A 17,125-nucleotide genomic window follows, 5' to 3' on the forward strand; every position below is an offset into this window, starting at 1 on the left:
TGATAGTTTGTGTCTCGGATAGCAACAGGAAGCTTAAATGGTCCAGTCCGTCTTTTTTTTTTTTGTCCTTGCGAACTGGTGGTTTTGGGTGACCTGAAATTTTGGATGTTTCTAGTCATGAGAACAGAAACATAAGATTCTATTAGGAGATCCAATATTGTCTCTAAACAATACGATTTTGGTTCTTGCTTAATGTGAAGTGCTTTGCTAGTTAGCTCAGGTGGCTTCTTATTCTAAACCCTTCCATTTTATTATCCATTTTAAGTGCTGGAGACTTTCACCTGTAGTGGTCACATTAGTTTCAGTCTGCATTTATCCTAGACAAGCTGCCTACAGATTGAGGATATAAAAGGATTGTAAAAAGGATTGTGAATGTCCGGCAGTCCCACAGTTCTGCAGCCTCAAGTGAGGAGCAGTGGGCTGGGTGAAATGGGAGCGGCTCTTTCAGCCTCTTATGACATTAATGTTTCTTACTTTTGTGTCTAATGGGACACATATTATGTGGCTGCTGTGCTCTTACTTAGTCCCAGTAAAACCATTTGGGACTGGCTATGGAAACTGGTCTGTTCTTCTGGCTTGTCGTTACTCCTGCTGTGCTGGTGTGAAGCTGATGTACATTTGTACATTTGTTTTCTACTGTATATACGTTGAAGGGCCTGAACTTGCATTCTGCAGTTGTTATCCTCCTGATACCTTCACAAGGCCTTGTGAAATTCCCAGTGTGATGCTTCCCATCCTGCTCTTTAGGGGCCGTCAGATATGGAAGTCTCTATGCTTCAACTTCCTTACTTTTGAGCAGGTTACACATTTGGGCATGAGTTTTGTTTCCACTTCAGCTGTTCTGCAGAATCCTTATTTTCATACCTGTGTCCCTGGAGCTAATGCTACCTTCTCAGCGTACAGCTTGTTTTAATGTTGCTTCCAGCCAAAATGAATAAAATATCACTGGGTGTTTTCCTGCTCAATTTCTGTTCTACTTCTGAGCAGTCAAGATCTCTGAGAGAGAGAGAGCTTCTGAATGAAATCTCTCCAAGTCTCACCTCTTTTCAGTTGGATTCCTTTTTCTCAGATAGCCTGGAGATCTTAAAAATTCTGCTGACATTGGCTTCCCCATGCTTGTGTTGGTGGGGGAGGAAGTGAATACATTGTGTGGGTGGTGGGGAGGCAGACCTTACTGCTTCAAGCAAGAAGTTTTGTCAAGCTTTCCTACTTCTGTCTTTCTTGCGTGGTACATGCCATGATGAGAACTCATGAAGAGGGAAGAGCTTGGAGCTATCCTTAAACAAAGCAAATGCTTTTGCTGTGCCCAGAGCCGTCTTTATACCTGCTCTCCCACAATCTGTTAGTGCACTATGGGAGCTGAGGTGTAAAACTTGAGAACATGATACACATATAGGAATTTCTCCTGAGCCCTAAATGCTGGCCATGACTGGTAAATGGATAGTATGAAATTGGAGGTAAGAGCTCTTATATGTCCCCTGCCTGTGTTAATAAGCTAAGGACTCAAACTCTGCAGGGCAGCAAATGGGGCTCCTGGATTTATATAACACACACATAATATATTTTGTCCATGACTACACATTCAGAACATAAAGGCTTTTTTAGAACTGTTGGATGGTGTCCCCTCCCATGGGCCCCTGGAGATAGGAAGTTAAACAAAAGTAGTTTCTTGGGTAGTTCTGATTTTGGGATTAGCTCTGGGGCTTTTGGGAGGCAGCAGGTGGGATTAGAATTTAAAAGGGGTCAGTGCAAAACTTACCAGTAAACTTGACTGTTACACAGAGGTCCACATGGCTATTGCAGAACATAAAGGATCCACAGATCCAAAGGGCTGGAAAATCCCTAATCTATTCTTAAAACAATTTTAAAAAGCCCTAGCATTTCAGGAACTCTTCTTGTTTTTTAGAATTTTTAGCTGTTGAAAAAGTCATTAGCAGAAATGTGTCTTAACAGTGGTCTGTTAGACACAAGAACTTCTAAAAAGATCTCCAAGAATGGAAACAGCTTGGGGAAGGATTAGATGTATTAACTTTGTGGGCTTTTCAAAGTCTTCACACAAATTCAGCAAGGAAGCCAAGCTGCTTTGTATTTCAATAGAAAACCAAGAGGTCAGAAAATCTCTGTACAGTGTTGTGTAACTTTCTTGTCATATACACTGCAGGACAGGTGTGTTTACTGACGAATGTACAGATACAGATTTTCTCTTCACATGCAGAATCTGTCTCTTTTTTGGAAGATGAAACTTAAAAAGGAGTGATTTGTGTGGGTAGTAGACTGGTGCAGAGAATGGGAAGGTGACAGTGCAGGGATATTAGGTATCTTGAAACACGTTTTAGTATGGCTTGTGCTCATAAATTAAAGGTTCTGGGAGAGCCCTTGCAGCTATTGCATCACTTGCTAAAAATAGCATCTATACTGCATAAGGCAGCCTGTCTGCAGTGTGGATAGTCTTGAGAATTTAGTGCTTCTTGTGAATGATGTTCAGTCATTTTTACTTCTCAGCTAAGCACATTTTTAATCTAAACTGTGATAGAGAATGAAGCAAAGGGTTTTCTTTTCTGTCTCTGAGGGTGGGGTGAGTTTCAAATAGCATTGTCCACAGTTCTGTCTGCAGCATGATTCTAAAAATACATTTTTAAGCTTACTGAAATTACAGTTTAAAGGCACTGATAAATATATTCTTATATTGTAATTGTCAGGGGAGGGGAAGAAAAAAATAGCTTTGTGCAGCTTGAGGTATTCTGCTCTTCTCATCAATCACTTAAAATTTAGCAGGGTTTTTTTTTTTATTGGTAGTTACACAATGCAAGTGAAATATAATGCTAATCTGAATTCTTACTAAAAAAAACACCTCACAAACCCCAAATCCCTTCTCTTGAAAATCGTATATATATTGTGCAGTACTTCTATTCCTTCTCTTTTTTTGAAATCTTAGTCAAGAATCACCAGCAAAGGAGTGTGTTTGTATTCCAGTGGTGTTGCTGAACCAGACAGGTCTGCAGCACAGCATTTTATTTTTAGACTCTAGGTTGCCATTTTTATCCTGTAAAAAATATTCATCAGTGTCTGGGTGACAGGCCATCAATTTTTTAAAATGTGTTAGACCACGTTTTTCCACCTCTCTCTATTTCTCCTTTTATGTCCTGCTATATACATTTCTTTTTTGGGGGGAGAGGGGGAACGAGGGTACGGATTTTAATTCATGCATTAGATTTTTCAATTCACAGATCTTTAGCGTCACACGGTTCATTCATCTTCTGTGCTCGGCTGCTTACGCAGCTTTGCTTATTGTCTGCGGAGGGTGAACTGCTCTGGTGCAAGCAGCAAAGGCATGGGATGGGCAAAACCAGCCTCCTGCCAGACTGGTCACCTCAGCTGCCCTCTCTGCTTGCCCCAAAATACCCCCACGTAGCAGAGCTGTGGAGAAGTAGTTTCATGTATGGTTTTGGAGTGCTGGTCAGGTATGAAATGACTTCCGGGAGAAGCTATTCAAGGTCTCTTTGCAATAAATGGATATGGGCCAGCTGACTTCTAACAGTAGAAAATGGGAGATCTCTTCTGGTGTGAAATACTTAGAATTGTTTAGTGCCTGGCAGGAGGGGCTCAAAGCCACACAGTTTTTGGATGGTGAGGCAGTAACTTGCTAAGCGTCAATCTGCAGCGCAAATTCCACGTCAGGAGTGCCACATTGCAGTTGCTTTCTAGGGTGCTGGACTTCAGAACCTCCATAGTGCAGCTGTCCTGTTTATATGTAGAAAACCTGAGGCTTTCTTAAAGAATTGCTCTTTGTGTCCTTGAAGAGCCTCTAGGTTGGCAGGGAACTGTTATCATCTGAGCAATTGGTAGAGCTGATGTTCCCTCCCTTTCTCCCCTGAACTCAACGATGGGAATCTTTGTGTAGTGGTGATGGGAGCTTGTTTTTGAGTGGCTCCTCACTGCTTTTGGTGGTGTTGGAGAAGGTCTGTTGCTTGTGGGAAGTGGAAGCCAGGAACAACTTGCTGCTGGAGCTGAGTTAGCTTGTAACCCAGGGAGGCCTCACCTGTGAGGTTGATGGGTTTTATAGTGATCTGACTTAGTCAGAAGCTTACTAAGGCTTTTCCTGAGTCATGTGATCTCAAATGCTCGAAGGGGACTGAAAAAGAGTGAATATACTATATAGTATAGTATACATGTTAACTTAAGGTCTAAGTCCACTCTATCCTGATTAGTTTTATTTATACTTTTAAAAGCTTTTGAAGTCTTTGGAGGACTGGTACCCGAGGTGGCTTGTTGTGGCAGGGCCAAGCTTATGATAAGTAATAGAAGGTATTCTCAAATGTAAGAGCAATAAAATTTTAAGAATGGTTGCTTATTGATACTTTTGGAGTTAGGAGTGGAGATTTAATATGCCTAAACTATATATCCATGCATGCTAAACTTGCTTTAAAGGGGAGGAAATGGATAGGATTTTGATCATATTTATAGAGACATGATAGGTTGAGATCTTCCTAAGGAAGGTTCTCAGGTACAATTGTGTGCATTTGTTTATGGGAAGATAATATACTGAGCTTATGGTGTGACTTGTAAACTCGTTAAATGTCTGTAATTAGAAAGTTGCTTATCAAAGATAGACTTTATCAGCCATATCAAAGATGCATCTAATAATATTTCTGCTGCATGAGATAATACAGCAGTTCTCAGGGTTAAAACTTGTTTTTGCTTCTGCACAGCTAAGTAGCTGTCCTGATTTGTATTATCCCTCCCTAAATATGGAACATTTTAATTTTTGCATGTCAGAATGGCTTTGTGGAAGGAAGTGGCTTTGTGGAAGAAAGTAAAGTGGTAGGTAATATTCCAGAAAAAATTAAGTACCCCATGTATTTGATTTCCTACATCTATTTTGACTATGATGGGATTGAAACCACATTGTAAATAATTGGTTAAGGATTGGAGACTAGACCTATAATATCATAAAGGGTAATGATATTCAGTTGGAAGGAGTGTTACAGGAAGAAGAGATGAGGCAGCAGCTCTCTGCTTTCCTTCTCGGGGCTTGCTGCAAGGAGGTTTGTTGGGTAATAGCATGGCTGGATGAATGTATGACTCCAAGGCATTCCTTAGCTTTTCAGGAGTTCAGAAGGCTCCATATGGAGGCACCCAGTCGTTCTGGGTGAGCTACTTAGGTCTGGATGGGCTTCTCAGCTGAAAGCTGGCAGGCTGTGTTTTGAGAAAATATTCCTGAGAGTCGCTATAGTCTTTTGGTGCTTCCCAGTTTGTGTGTTTTTGTTGATGCAATGAAATTCTATTCTGTGACTTGCATTTGAAATTAAGATTTTAATTCTGGGAGTAGGGGAGGAATATGTTTTTTCTAATATATGGAATATGGTTAGTTTGGCATGTTAAATGTATGTAGTTTTTAAAATTAAATTTGCAGTTTGCAAACCTGTAGTCCAAGGGGATTCCGATAGAGGCTCCTCTCAAAGGGTTTCCTAAATATCTAATGTTAAAAATTTTGTTATATCTGTTAGGTTTAGTAATGTATAAAATAACTTGAAAATCCACAACATCAATTTAAAGGACAGAGAGAAAGTTAAGCAAAGTGACGAGTGTCGTTGCTTGCCATGATCAAGGGGTAGTGGAGAAAGCATCAAATCCCAAACTAACAGATGAGTTTCAAAAAGAACAGGAGGAGATTATACTGTCCCATGCAGGATATGGTTCATCTGCGTGGCTTCTTGTTACAGTCTGTATTAAATGCTAAAGGTTTACATGGATTAAAAAAAAAAAAAAAGTTATTCTAAAATAACTTAATAGCTTTGTCTCGTGTGGATTTGTCCAAAATCACCAGCTGCTGTTCACTAAAATGCAGAGCTGCAAGATGGAGACAGGAAGAGCATTCTGGAGAGGTATCATTGTACTTGACTTCTCAAAATCTCCCTTCAGTACCTCTTGCTGACCACTACCCAAGTCTTGGGTTGGCTGCATCTGTGTTCCGAGCTGGAAGATTTGTTCTTGGGATAAAATGGTTATACTGTGAGAAAGCTTGTGTACACTGTGTTGGTTTTTTCCCTTTGCTTCCAGTAAAAATGGTTGGATGTGTGCAAAGGCAAAGGAACAGGTGAATACTGACATGGATTTTTTTTCCCTAATGACGTGATGCGTTGGATGTGCCAAGCTCATACAGAATGATGCATTATGCTTGAAATATACCCAAACCTTCATTTAGAAATTTCTTCAAAACTGTGTTTGGTATAACTGCAAATAGTTCAGGTCCTAGTCATGAAGCTGTGAAAGGTCAAACAGTATTTCAAAGGTGCAGAGAAAAGGTTGTATTTAGCATTGCACCAATTTCATGCCCACGGTCTGATCTTTAAAAAGCCATTACAAGGTGCTGTTGGCTTTTTTCATGCCCCAAATGGAGACTGGTGTCCTCCAGTGAATAGGGAGGTGCTTGAGTAAGATGATTTGACTTACTGCCCACAGAATAAGGGGTTCACGAGGGAACCCCTTCCCAGTTCCAGCGCTTCATGGAACCAGAGTCTCTGCTCTGTTAGGACCATGGTGTGTTGGACTCGCATGTTTTTGTTTTTTATCTCTAGCTGCAGCTAGTCTCTTTCTCATGAAGAGATGAACAGACACCCTGTGGAAGTCAAATTTTGTGTTGAGATGGTGGGGGAAGAAGGAGAATTTCTGTGATGCCCTCTGACAACCTGAGGAAGTGTAGGCCCATGCAGTGGATAGAATGTATCAAAAACAATAAACAAATTACAGTCAGGCTTATTTTGTTTCCCATTTTCTGTGTGTTCCATTAAATAGATAGTAATGAACAGATTCTTGTTCAAAGTTTGTAGGTCTGTTTCTGGAGTTAGCTCTGGCTAACTATGACCCATATCTCGGATCTTCTCCAGCAGGTCAGGTTCCTTGCTCTTGTTCTGCTCTTCAGAGTCAGAAACAGGGATTTTTTTTTTTTTTCCTTCTTTGAGATATAGTGATTTCCAGTTGGTCACAACCAACCAACTTATATTGTCTTCCCAATGTTAGCCTAAACTTTTCCTTTTCTGGTGATTACCCTATGGGAGCTTATGAAGAGCAAACAAAACCCTTTTGAACTCATCTCCTAGAACAGCTAACTCTAAATCATCTTGGCAGCCCTTTTTTAAAAATTCTTTTTTGCAGCTGTTCCCATTTAAATGTAATATTTAAATTATTAAGTTGTCTTTATAGCTGCATCAGAAGGACAATTACAGACAATTTTGTCTGTATGCAGACACTGATACCTTCAATAGAAAGACCAGATACTTCTTTTCCCTTCCTTACAATGGTCACCTCACCTCCAAACAAAGTTAGTCTCAAGTGCGTATCTTGACATCTGGTGTGTCACTGTATAATAATTCTGGCAATATTGTGTTTTATTCCTGTGGTCTGTAGATCCATGTAGTTCTTTGCAGTGTGACACTGTGATCCTTTCCCAGAGCTCGGTTGTCTGTGAAGTTCATAAAGCATTTCCTTCTTTGTGTGGTGGTCACTAGTAACAGTGCTGAACAGAATTTCTGCTGAGATCAGTCTCTGAGGAGTGTAACTAGTTGTTTGCTTTTATCCTGGTAAAATTCTGGTTTTGGTCTGAACCATTGTAGATGCCTCCCCATGCAGCCCCTAATGATATTCTAAGATACTTATGTTTCATAATATAAAATTATTTTCTTTTGCCTGGTAGGTCTGGAGCATTATTCTTGTCTAAACAGATCATACCTTTTAGAAGTTTGACACAGTTTGCCTTTTGATTAAAAATGGATCTAGTGCTGCATTTTATACTAGTGTCTACTTTTTCTATGCTCACAATTATTCTGACACCTTGCATAGCTTTGACTTGAAATGAAAATGCCCACAGCTTGCCAGGATCACTTGTTATCCTCTTCTACTTGCAAGTGTTGGGTCTTTGTTGCCATGTCACTAACTGGAATTTATTTTTCTGTCTGCTACAAATACTTAGTGAAAGAGATAAAAAAAATCTCAGATTTCTTCTAGTGACTTCTGATGTAGAGTCTTCTTTCAGCATTGCAGGCTCTAAACCCAGAGGCCCTTCTTCTGGCTGCTTAGTTTGTTCTCAGAAAAGTGACTTATCTGTGTGTGTTTCCAGTGGCAAACACACCGAAAGCCTTCAGATGGTGCCAGTCCTGAGCTATCTGATCTCTAAAATGTTCGTGTTGTATTCACCCCCTCCTAGAGGCAGGAAGAACCAGAAATGGTAATTTGAATGACCTCTGTGCATGTGTTTTTTTTGGCCTGGTCGTGCTTGCCGTGACAGTCAGCATCTGTCACGTATTTCAGAACGATGAACAAACAAGAGATTGTTTTTGCTGAATATTAATGCTATGCGGTAACTTACTGTAGTGTCTTACAGGGCACAAGGCAGCTGTAGCCTTTGCAAATGCTTAACTCAACCTGAACTGGCTTGAGCAGGTGATCTGAACAACTTACTTGCTACTGCAGAAAGTTTAATTCAGGGCAATCTTGGTTTCACCTGACATTTTCTGGATCAAAAGGCTTGAAAGCAGCAAAGGGATGGGGTGGGGGCTTCTGAACAGGATAACACAATTCCCCCTCTCCTCCCAGACTCACATGTCCCCATAATGCAGCAGCCCTCGACTAACAGGAAAAAAAGACCTCACAGCAAAGAGTGGAGTTTGAGTGCCTAAAAGACAACCAGCCTGAACTGGGAGAGCTCCCATAGAGGCAACTGGAACTGGAATTGCATAAGCCTTGAGTGTGACTTTAATGAATTCTTCAGTATGCTTTTCTTGTAGAGATTTTGAGATTGCTTCTAGTTCTCAAATATAAAGAATCTTCAGAGTGCACTGCCCAAAACCCTTTCTTGCTGTAGTTCTGGGTGAAATGGGAACTTGTCAGTGCTGTGATATTTATAGAATATTTTTCTACCCACAATCCTAGCTCCTAGACACAAGCTGTTACCACGTAAGTGTTTGGTTTTGGGAATTCAACCTTTTTCTGTAGCCTGTCTTTTCAAAGCCTGACCATTAGGTGTTAGCTCCTCTGTGCAGAAAAAAAACAAACCTCTTTATATGGAAAAAAAAAAAAAAAGTATGTACTTCGAGGATTGCAGCTTGGGTACAGATCTTTCTGATGAGGCTTCCTATTTCAGCAGCTAAATTGAGAATAGATGTGAAGTTTGTCTTATTTTTTGCACAGAGTTTTCTGTTTTTATTTAATAAAAATGCGGGGAGTTGCTGCTGTCTTATTAACTTGCAGCCGGCATGCTTATCTTCTTTGTTCTTTGTTAAATATGAGCTGGCATGTGTTAGACTGCGTTAGCGTTCGCTCTTTGGGACTTCAGTGGTTTCTAAATTTGGCATTGCTAAGCCGGTGCCCTGTTTGCTTGAATCAATTGGGGCTGCTATTTTTAGCAACAAAAGGGAATTGAAATAGCAATTTTCTTTCCATGTAATGGATCCCCAAGAGGAATACTGATGCAAGCTCTCTGTCATTCTGTATTCTCCCCCTCCCCAAAAGCACTCAGACGAAAGGCAGCTGTCATGGTTTGCGGCTGTATTAATCTTTAATCAATCGAGTGTTTTCTGCATTCAGGTGTTCAGGGAAAAAAAGGGTCACGACTAAGATCTGCCTAGAATAACTAAGCACTCATGCATGGTCTGTGCAGTCAGAATTTGTGGATAACGGCAGGGATAGATGGAGCAGCTAAAAATAGTATATGCTTCCAGTGTTTCTCCAGTCTATTTTTGATGCTTGATTTTGATAAGGTTGATTGGAGTCTTACTAAAAATAGCCGTTCCTAGCAAGCTGAGGACAAAAAGTTGAATATTTTTAACCAGCACAGACTAAAGTACTTTTGTTGGCTGGAGATAATCTAGAAGCTTGGTATTGGTCAAATGCCAGTGATTTATATAAATCTGTAATAAATGAAGCACTGCTTGATGCCAAGCAGGGATAGTCTTTTCTCCCCTTGCCAGCTTTTGTTTTCCCCAGGAGCTGTCATATTCTTAATATAGCCTCTGTGTTTCGTAGCAGAAGAATCTCGAGTCTTCAGTTATTTATGGGCTGTACTTTAAACCCACAGCTAAGGTTAGCTGTGCTGTGAAGTTTCTCTCAACTGTATTGCTTTAGCGATATGCAGAGGGTCCTAGATTGTGTTGATGTGTGCTGCAGCTGGGTACTGCACTGTGACAGACCCTCACTTGTATCTGTGTTCAGTCTTGCAGGACAGAAATGGCTCTTTTGTGCAAATGGAGGATGTTGCAGACAGACTAGCTCTGCAGTGACCATTTTGACAACAAATTTGAACACTTCTCAGGGGATCGGAGATGTAGCTAGGCTACCCTCCTTGAAATCTGTTAGTTAGCTTAGGTTTTTGACAGGAGGGGTGTATTCCCAAATTGCTGGACCCACATCTGTCTTTTGAGAATAAGATTGCTGGTAGCCTGAGTTCTCCCTCCTAGGTTATGACATGCATGAGTGCATCTGCAGTACTCTGAAAGATTGCCTAAAAAATCAAGCTTTTCTGAATGAAAACTGGAAAATGGCTGAACCAAAATGAATTTGTAGTTTGAAGAGACTGTAGAGAACATGCCTAAGAGTTGCGAGCTTCATTGTGCAGGTAGTCAAGGCACTGCAAGGAGTATGCCTGGTGCTGTTTGCTAGAGGCAATATGGATAAAGGTATTCTGTGCTTTATCTCCATTAGGCATCTTAAAAGTTCATTTTGCTGTGGAAAGCGTGTGTTTGTATCTGAAAGCAGGCTTGATCTCTTTAAGCTTTTTTTCCACTGTAGTCTAACCTTGAGTTGGGGAGTCACGAATCTATAATCTTGTTTTGGCATGATTGCTCTGCAGGACTGCAGTAGAATTTTCTATGCTTGCTGTTGCTCCCTCTCCCTGTTTCAACACTGGTCCTTGCTCCCGTCGTGAGATTAGATGATTCCTACATGCCTACCTCATGCTTTACTGCACCACTCTTTGCTTTTGTTCTAAGATGTCCTGGCTACATGAGAAGCAAGTGAAAATGTTCTCCCTGGGCCTTGAATACTCAGTTCAGTCCCAAAACAGACTGCCAATGACTGCTGGGTTCTGCTTTTGCCTGGCTCTGGAATGGCAGTCCCTTTTTTATGAGCAAGGAATATAACTCCGTTATACATCTTAGGAGGTGGTGGATGTTTTTTGGTGACCTCTTATTTGGTAACACAGTGGCTGTTAATTCTTATAAGCAGAAAAAACATGTGAGTTCCTCACACTGTCAGTGGCACTTTGTCTCATATTTAGCCATGGGCTGTGGGATTTCTGAAGGATGCAGGTGCTATTGGAAACATTTGTTTATTTACCTGTATGTAAGGCTTCTGGAGACATGTCTATATTTTTATCCTCTAAAGTACTTCTGGTCATTTTAATCTTCTAGACTAAAGTCACTGTCTAGTTGCATGTGTTCCACAGGCTTGGTCTATGGCTTTTTGATAACAGGAAATCTGTTCCTTTTTAGTGCAAGATGACACATCTCACTGACTGGTGAGGTTTTCTAACGTTGTTTGTCAAGGGTTGCCCTGAATTTGGTACTGGCCAGGAAATGTTGCCAATGCTTACGAGCTGCGTCATACCTGTTGTACATGTGACAAAAGCTATGAAGCATTAGGAGGTAAGTTGACTCAGTAGTACTAAAATGTAGAGAATTAGTGAGTTGTGTCTGTCAATAACTATTCTAGTAATAGAGGCTGTGGTGGGTGCTTGTGTAGCTGTATCTTAAATTAAAGAGATCACCATAAGAGGTCAAAGTTGTGTAGTTAAACTCCAAGTGCGAATTGAAAAGTCTGTGGGGGAAGGTGTGAGTTTCTTTTTTCTTTCTTCTCTCCCCAGAACCACATAGGAAGCAAAATTCTGGCACAACCATTAGGACAAAGATGCTATACTATTCTGAGGTGTAGATTTTGGTGGTTTAGGGAAATGATTACACGGCATATTAAGGATAATACTGTAATAGAAAATTTAACTGCTGATTTGTGATCTTGTGCTGATGACTTGTATATATACAATGGTAATTGAACTGTCTACAGCCTACATATGGTGTAATCTCCTCCAGCAGTGTGAGCAGACCATGGCCCATACTGCTCTCTTTGTTTGGAGACCTTGATACTACACTGGTGGTTTCTTTTTGCACCCTATCACTGCATCCAAAGCATGGGTCATTTATACTAAGGTGGTGTACCCTAGTGGCTAGCATGAATAATGATTTTAGTTTTATCAGCTTTCCAACTTCTTGTCTACCACTTCAAAACAGTGTAGGGTTTGGAATATAAGACTATTGATGCAAAACTGAAATGAAGGCCAGAACTAGAGGATGATAGCATACGTACATCTGTCACCAATTACAACAGTGATTATGCCAGTCTTGCCCAAAATCTCATTTCCTAGAAGAGTTAAGAGATGTTTCTTTCAGTGTGCTGGACTCACTAGGGCCAGACTTCGTGGACTCTTGACTCAGAACAGGAATTTTTAGACAGGCTTTTTTTGGAACTTAAAAAGATTATGTATATGTCAGCTCTCTAGTTATGCATATACTAGTTTCAAAAAAGGTTCTTGAGATGGGAATCTGTTCCAGGGGAGGCCTCATTGTTTTGCGAAATACTGTACATCCAAAGCTGCTGAACACTGGCCAGTGGGGGCTTCTCGGGGTAGAACATCTCCAACCCAATGTCTGTGCATATATTGATTTATTAAGAGTGAGGTCTTCGCAGAGTATGTTGTGTTACTGGATCCCTTCCTTTATTTTTTGTCCCCTGACTTTTAGGGCTGTAGGGGAAAAGGCAAAGATGGGTGTTGACTTCTTTGTCTGAAATTATCCAGTGCTGCAATACAAGCTTCCATTCAGGCAAACGTTTACTTGGTGGGCTCACACACAAGTTGCCTGGGCACTCTTCTTGCTTCTCTCCTGGAGACAGCAGATGGCTGAAGTGGGAAGCTACTACAGTTAGTCTGACTACTGAGTAAATGTGTATAGTCACACTTAGGTGCTGGTTCAGCTTTCTTGTATAGACAATAACTTATTTCTATCCTACTTGCTTTGCCTTCTTTAAGCTCTGCCAACTGCAGTCAGTTTGTAACTTTTGTTGGAAGGCAGTCTGTGGAAGAAACAGAATTCAAAAGCTTAATCCACACTTGGAGTCAAACTAGTTTGGGCACATTCAAGTTGATAGTAGAAACTTAGTTAAACTGACACAGCTTTGGAGTGGTTGAAACTACAATATTTTTCTCCAGTATGAAAGCTTGAGATTAATGTAATCAATATGAAAATCTTAAGTGACTTTCTAATGTACAAGCTTTAGGTCATCTAAAATGTGGAGGAAGATAAGGTGGCTGAGTCTCGACTTCTGTGATGTTGGTCCTGTCAGCTGCCTTTACCCCACCTCTTTTCCCTGCTTTTACCATGTAAGGTCTAAGTTTTGCTTTCTGTTCTGGCAGATTCCTGTCAGGGCAGTCTTTCTGACTGTCCAAACTGCTCACTAGGATCCAGTAAATGAGCAGTAACCAGAGCTGGCTGAACTGGGTGCTGCTGGTCAGCAGCATGCCAGGTCTGTGTTGGTGCATGTTTCCCATCACATTCCGTGGGTGCTGTCCCCCACGGCCTCTCCACCCGCGCAGCTGTAGATGGGAAATCCATTTGCTTTGAATGGGAGGGAGCTGAGCCAGGTGGCTTTTCTCAAAGGGCTTTAGGAAGAGAAGTGTGGCCTGAAAAAAAGGGGTTTTAGGTTAGATGTTGGAAAGCAGTCCGTGTACTGGTTGTTCTTCAAGATGGTGTGGGAGCATGGAGCAGAAGATAGTTATCCTTCTCCACATGGAACCATTAATTAAATGATGGTCACAGTGAGGAGTTGTGAGGCGTTCCCTTATTGCTAAGAAAAACTAGCTGCATACTTTATCCTGAGGCCTGTTCCTGCAGCAGAAGCAAAACAAGGATGTATATTAACCAGGAATCTGTTTCTGTAGGTGATGGCTCAAGAACTACTTTTTTCTCATGGGATTTTGTAATTTTTATGTACATCAGATTTATTTAAATTTCTCACATTCTGTTCTGGAGGGTACTTTAACCTTTGGCCTACAGGTTATTTTAATTTGAACTAGGACTTCTAAAGGGAAAAAAAAAACCATCCTGTTACTCACACTTCAGTTAGAAATCCCTGATCTTCAGCTTATGTCTCGTGCTCCAGCTGATTCCATTACCATTTACCTAAGCAATGGATTCAATAAATGAGTAAATATCCTTGAGTGAAACTACTTGTACTTTACTAAGCCTTTAAAGGGCTACAGGTGCTTTTTGGAGTCCCTGCCTCGCGGAGCATGCATTTTTGGCTGCAGCTGCTGCAAGTGGAATAACTTGCTATGTCAGAAAACAGTATTTTGAAATGCTGAGCTTGTTATCTGGGAATAAAGCCATTAAGTCTGTAAATTCTGAGTTGGAAGGAGAAGAAGTGTTACATGGAATGGCTCTTCTTTAGGTGCCTCACTAATCTGTGGTGAAAGAAACAACCCCTTCCACCAAGTCACTGAAGTTGAATGTTTTCCACATTGGGTCAGCTTAGAACTTGCCCAGCTACTGTTACGATCCTTACAGGGAGGGGTCCTGGTGCTGTTTTCACTGTACTCCTGTTTGCTTCATTGTTTTGCTGAAGCAACAAGGACTTGTGTGATAATACATAATGTGAATCCCACGTCAGCAAGGCTGAAACTGAAGCTTGTTAGTCATTGAACTAAAGGGATCATGCTGTCCTGCAGGACTGTAGCGTGTCTGGCTGAATTGGCAACAATATTGGTCCAAGTTTGGTTGCAGGAAATGGACTCTTGGGAAAATATTCTTGATTTCTTCCCTAAAGTCTGATTTTTATTGGTCATTTGGACCCTTGCTTCACCTTTCATTACATGGCTTTGTTTCTGTACCAGAGCTGTCACTCACACTTCCCTAATAGTGGCTGGATAGGAAGTGGCAAAGCAGTGTGATGGACACTTGGTTTTCTCAATAAAATTCCCTGGCACTGACAGTGCAGCAGCCAGAGCTCTGTTTAGTAGCTGGAGCATCCTGTGTGCAGTATGCATATCCTTATCGTGCTGGAGTTACATCATCTTGGAAATAAACCCTGAAACCAGGGAGGGGATAAACATGTGTGCATATACCTTCATCTGTGGTCATCTGTGAATTTCACTTAAATCAGGGATATGACTGGATCTTTCTTTCTAGCCTGCTACTGAATTGTTGCTGGACCATTCAAACTCAAATAGGACCTTTGCTGGCAGTTTCATCTTTTGTTATTACATCCACTTATTTACAGATAGCAGGCACAGGGACTGAAAGGGTTACAGCATTTCCTAGCTGTTATTACTCAGATAAATATTCTGGCTGCAGTTTGCATGTTAACTGTTAGAGGGGATCTGCAAGTAGTAACTAATCAAATCATCTGCAAACACATCTTCTTCCAGTGCTCTGAAGGGAAGCTCTTGCTGAATCCCAATGCCAGACAACACCTCTGGCTGCTCTGACTTTCATTCAGGTAGAGTTGACCTGAGAGTTAAACCAACACTCCCAGTTCACTGTTCTGAAACATTAAACAAGTCCAGTTATTTGGCCACGGCTAACATTCAGCGATAAGCAGTGGAAGCACAAACCAAGCTCTTCTGATCTGATAAAAGCACAAACAGACCAGGATGTTCTGTGGCTACTTGGAGAGGGAGAACAGAGAGAGGTAAATGAGAGGTTGGACAGGAGAGCTAAAATAGTAAGGATGTTGAGGTGTAGGCGTTGGGTTTGGTGAGAGGAAAAAGCTGATGGAGGAAAAAAAAGTGATGCTGAATTTACTTGCACAAAAAGAAGTTGGAAAAGCAGTTTCTGTATGGAGGAATTGCTATTTACTGGGATGATCAGCTACTAGTGTGGCAAGAGCCCTAGAATAATCTGTCAAACTAATGGCATGTTGAGTCACTCACAGCTTCTCAGCTTGTGGAAAAGAATCCTAGAAAGACTTGAAGCTTGACACAGATCCAGTCACCCACAGGTGAGAAAGTTTAAGCTGTAGAAGCCCAGCTGGCAACTCATGCCTGGATCAGTCGCTCATACTAGCTGCTGGTGAGCACAATGGTCATAAGAATCTGAAATCTGCTAGAGGAACACTAACAGAGAGCTGTTGCCTGTGTCCTAAAATCTGTTTTCTTGCATGCTTACAGGATTTGAGATACCTTTTATTTTACTATATACGTAAAACTAAGTTGACAGTTGGTTTAATAGTCATAAACTAGCTTTTTTTTTTTTTTTTTTTTTTTTTTTTTTTTTTTTTTTTTAGTTAAATGGCTTGGAAATCTTAGTCCACAAAGTTTCTGAAGAAGTGTATTAGGAGAGAGGCTTTAGAAGGGATGCTGAACCTGATTCTTCAAACACGTTAGACTCCTAATCCCATGTCTTTGTCTCCTTTCTTACCTATGGAGAGGCTTTAGTGTGAGTTTTTTAAGCGATTTCATAGAAGTTGTACAGCTGTTCCAGAGACTTTGATATGTTTTTGTCTGGCATGAGTACTTTAATAGCCTACAAATGAACACACCCATTGCAGTTACTTCTGTGAAGCAACTAATGCAGATTTGTCTTTTTTGTTGTTGTTGCAGTGGTCACAGGAGCTACTGATGGGATTGGAAAAGCCTATGCAGAAGAGGTAAGAATTCTTTCCACTTGGAAGTCTGTCTTGATTCTTGGCAATATATCAAGCTGTCTCAACTCCGTCAAGCTGCATGTGATATTTCCTCACCTTATCTTAACATAGATATCTGCGGAGAAAGAGGTCTCCTACCTTGCCTTCCTCTGGTAACCAGCCAAAAGTTGTATCTCTTTTTGTTAGTTTATTGTTAGTTTCTTTTATTTGTGACCTATGTTTTCAGATCTTGCCTTGTCCTTCAGTTTTTATTTTTAACTTCCTTAGTTTTTAAAAGAATTTTAACTTTCTCAGCCCTTGGTAAATCCTTTTGGTACTTCCAGGCACTGATTAAATGGCATTTACAGCTGCCAGCAGTATGTTCCAATTATTTCCTCTAGTTCATGAAGTGTCTGAAGCTGGGTTTTACCTTTACCTCTTTTACTGTACTTTTGCTCTTGAT

General features: G+C 40.8%; 1 protein-coding gene across 1 annotated transcript in view; it reads left to right on the forward strand.

Moving 5' to 3' along the window:
* HSD17B12 (hydroxysteroid 17-beta dehydrogenase 12) overlaps window positions 1–17,125 on the forward strand; it is an 80,705-nt gene that overhangs the window by 12,899 nt on the left and 50,681 nt on the right. Inside the window, 1 exon segment of the mRNA XM_041398387.1 lies at window positions 16,640–16,686. Within this exon segment, the coding sequence (XP_041254321.1) occupies window positions 16,640–16,686 (47 nt within the window).

This window comes from Onychostruthus taczanowskii, unplaced genomic scaffold (genome assembly GCF_017590055.1).
Source record: "Onychostruthus taczanowskii isolate IOZ18803 unplaced genomic scaffold, ASM1759005v1 scaffold1, whole genome shotgun sequence".
NCBI lineage: Eukaryota > Metazoa > Chordata > Aves > Passeriformes > Passeridae > Onychostruthus > Onychostruthus taczanowskii.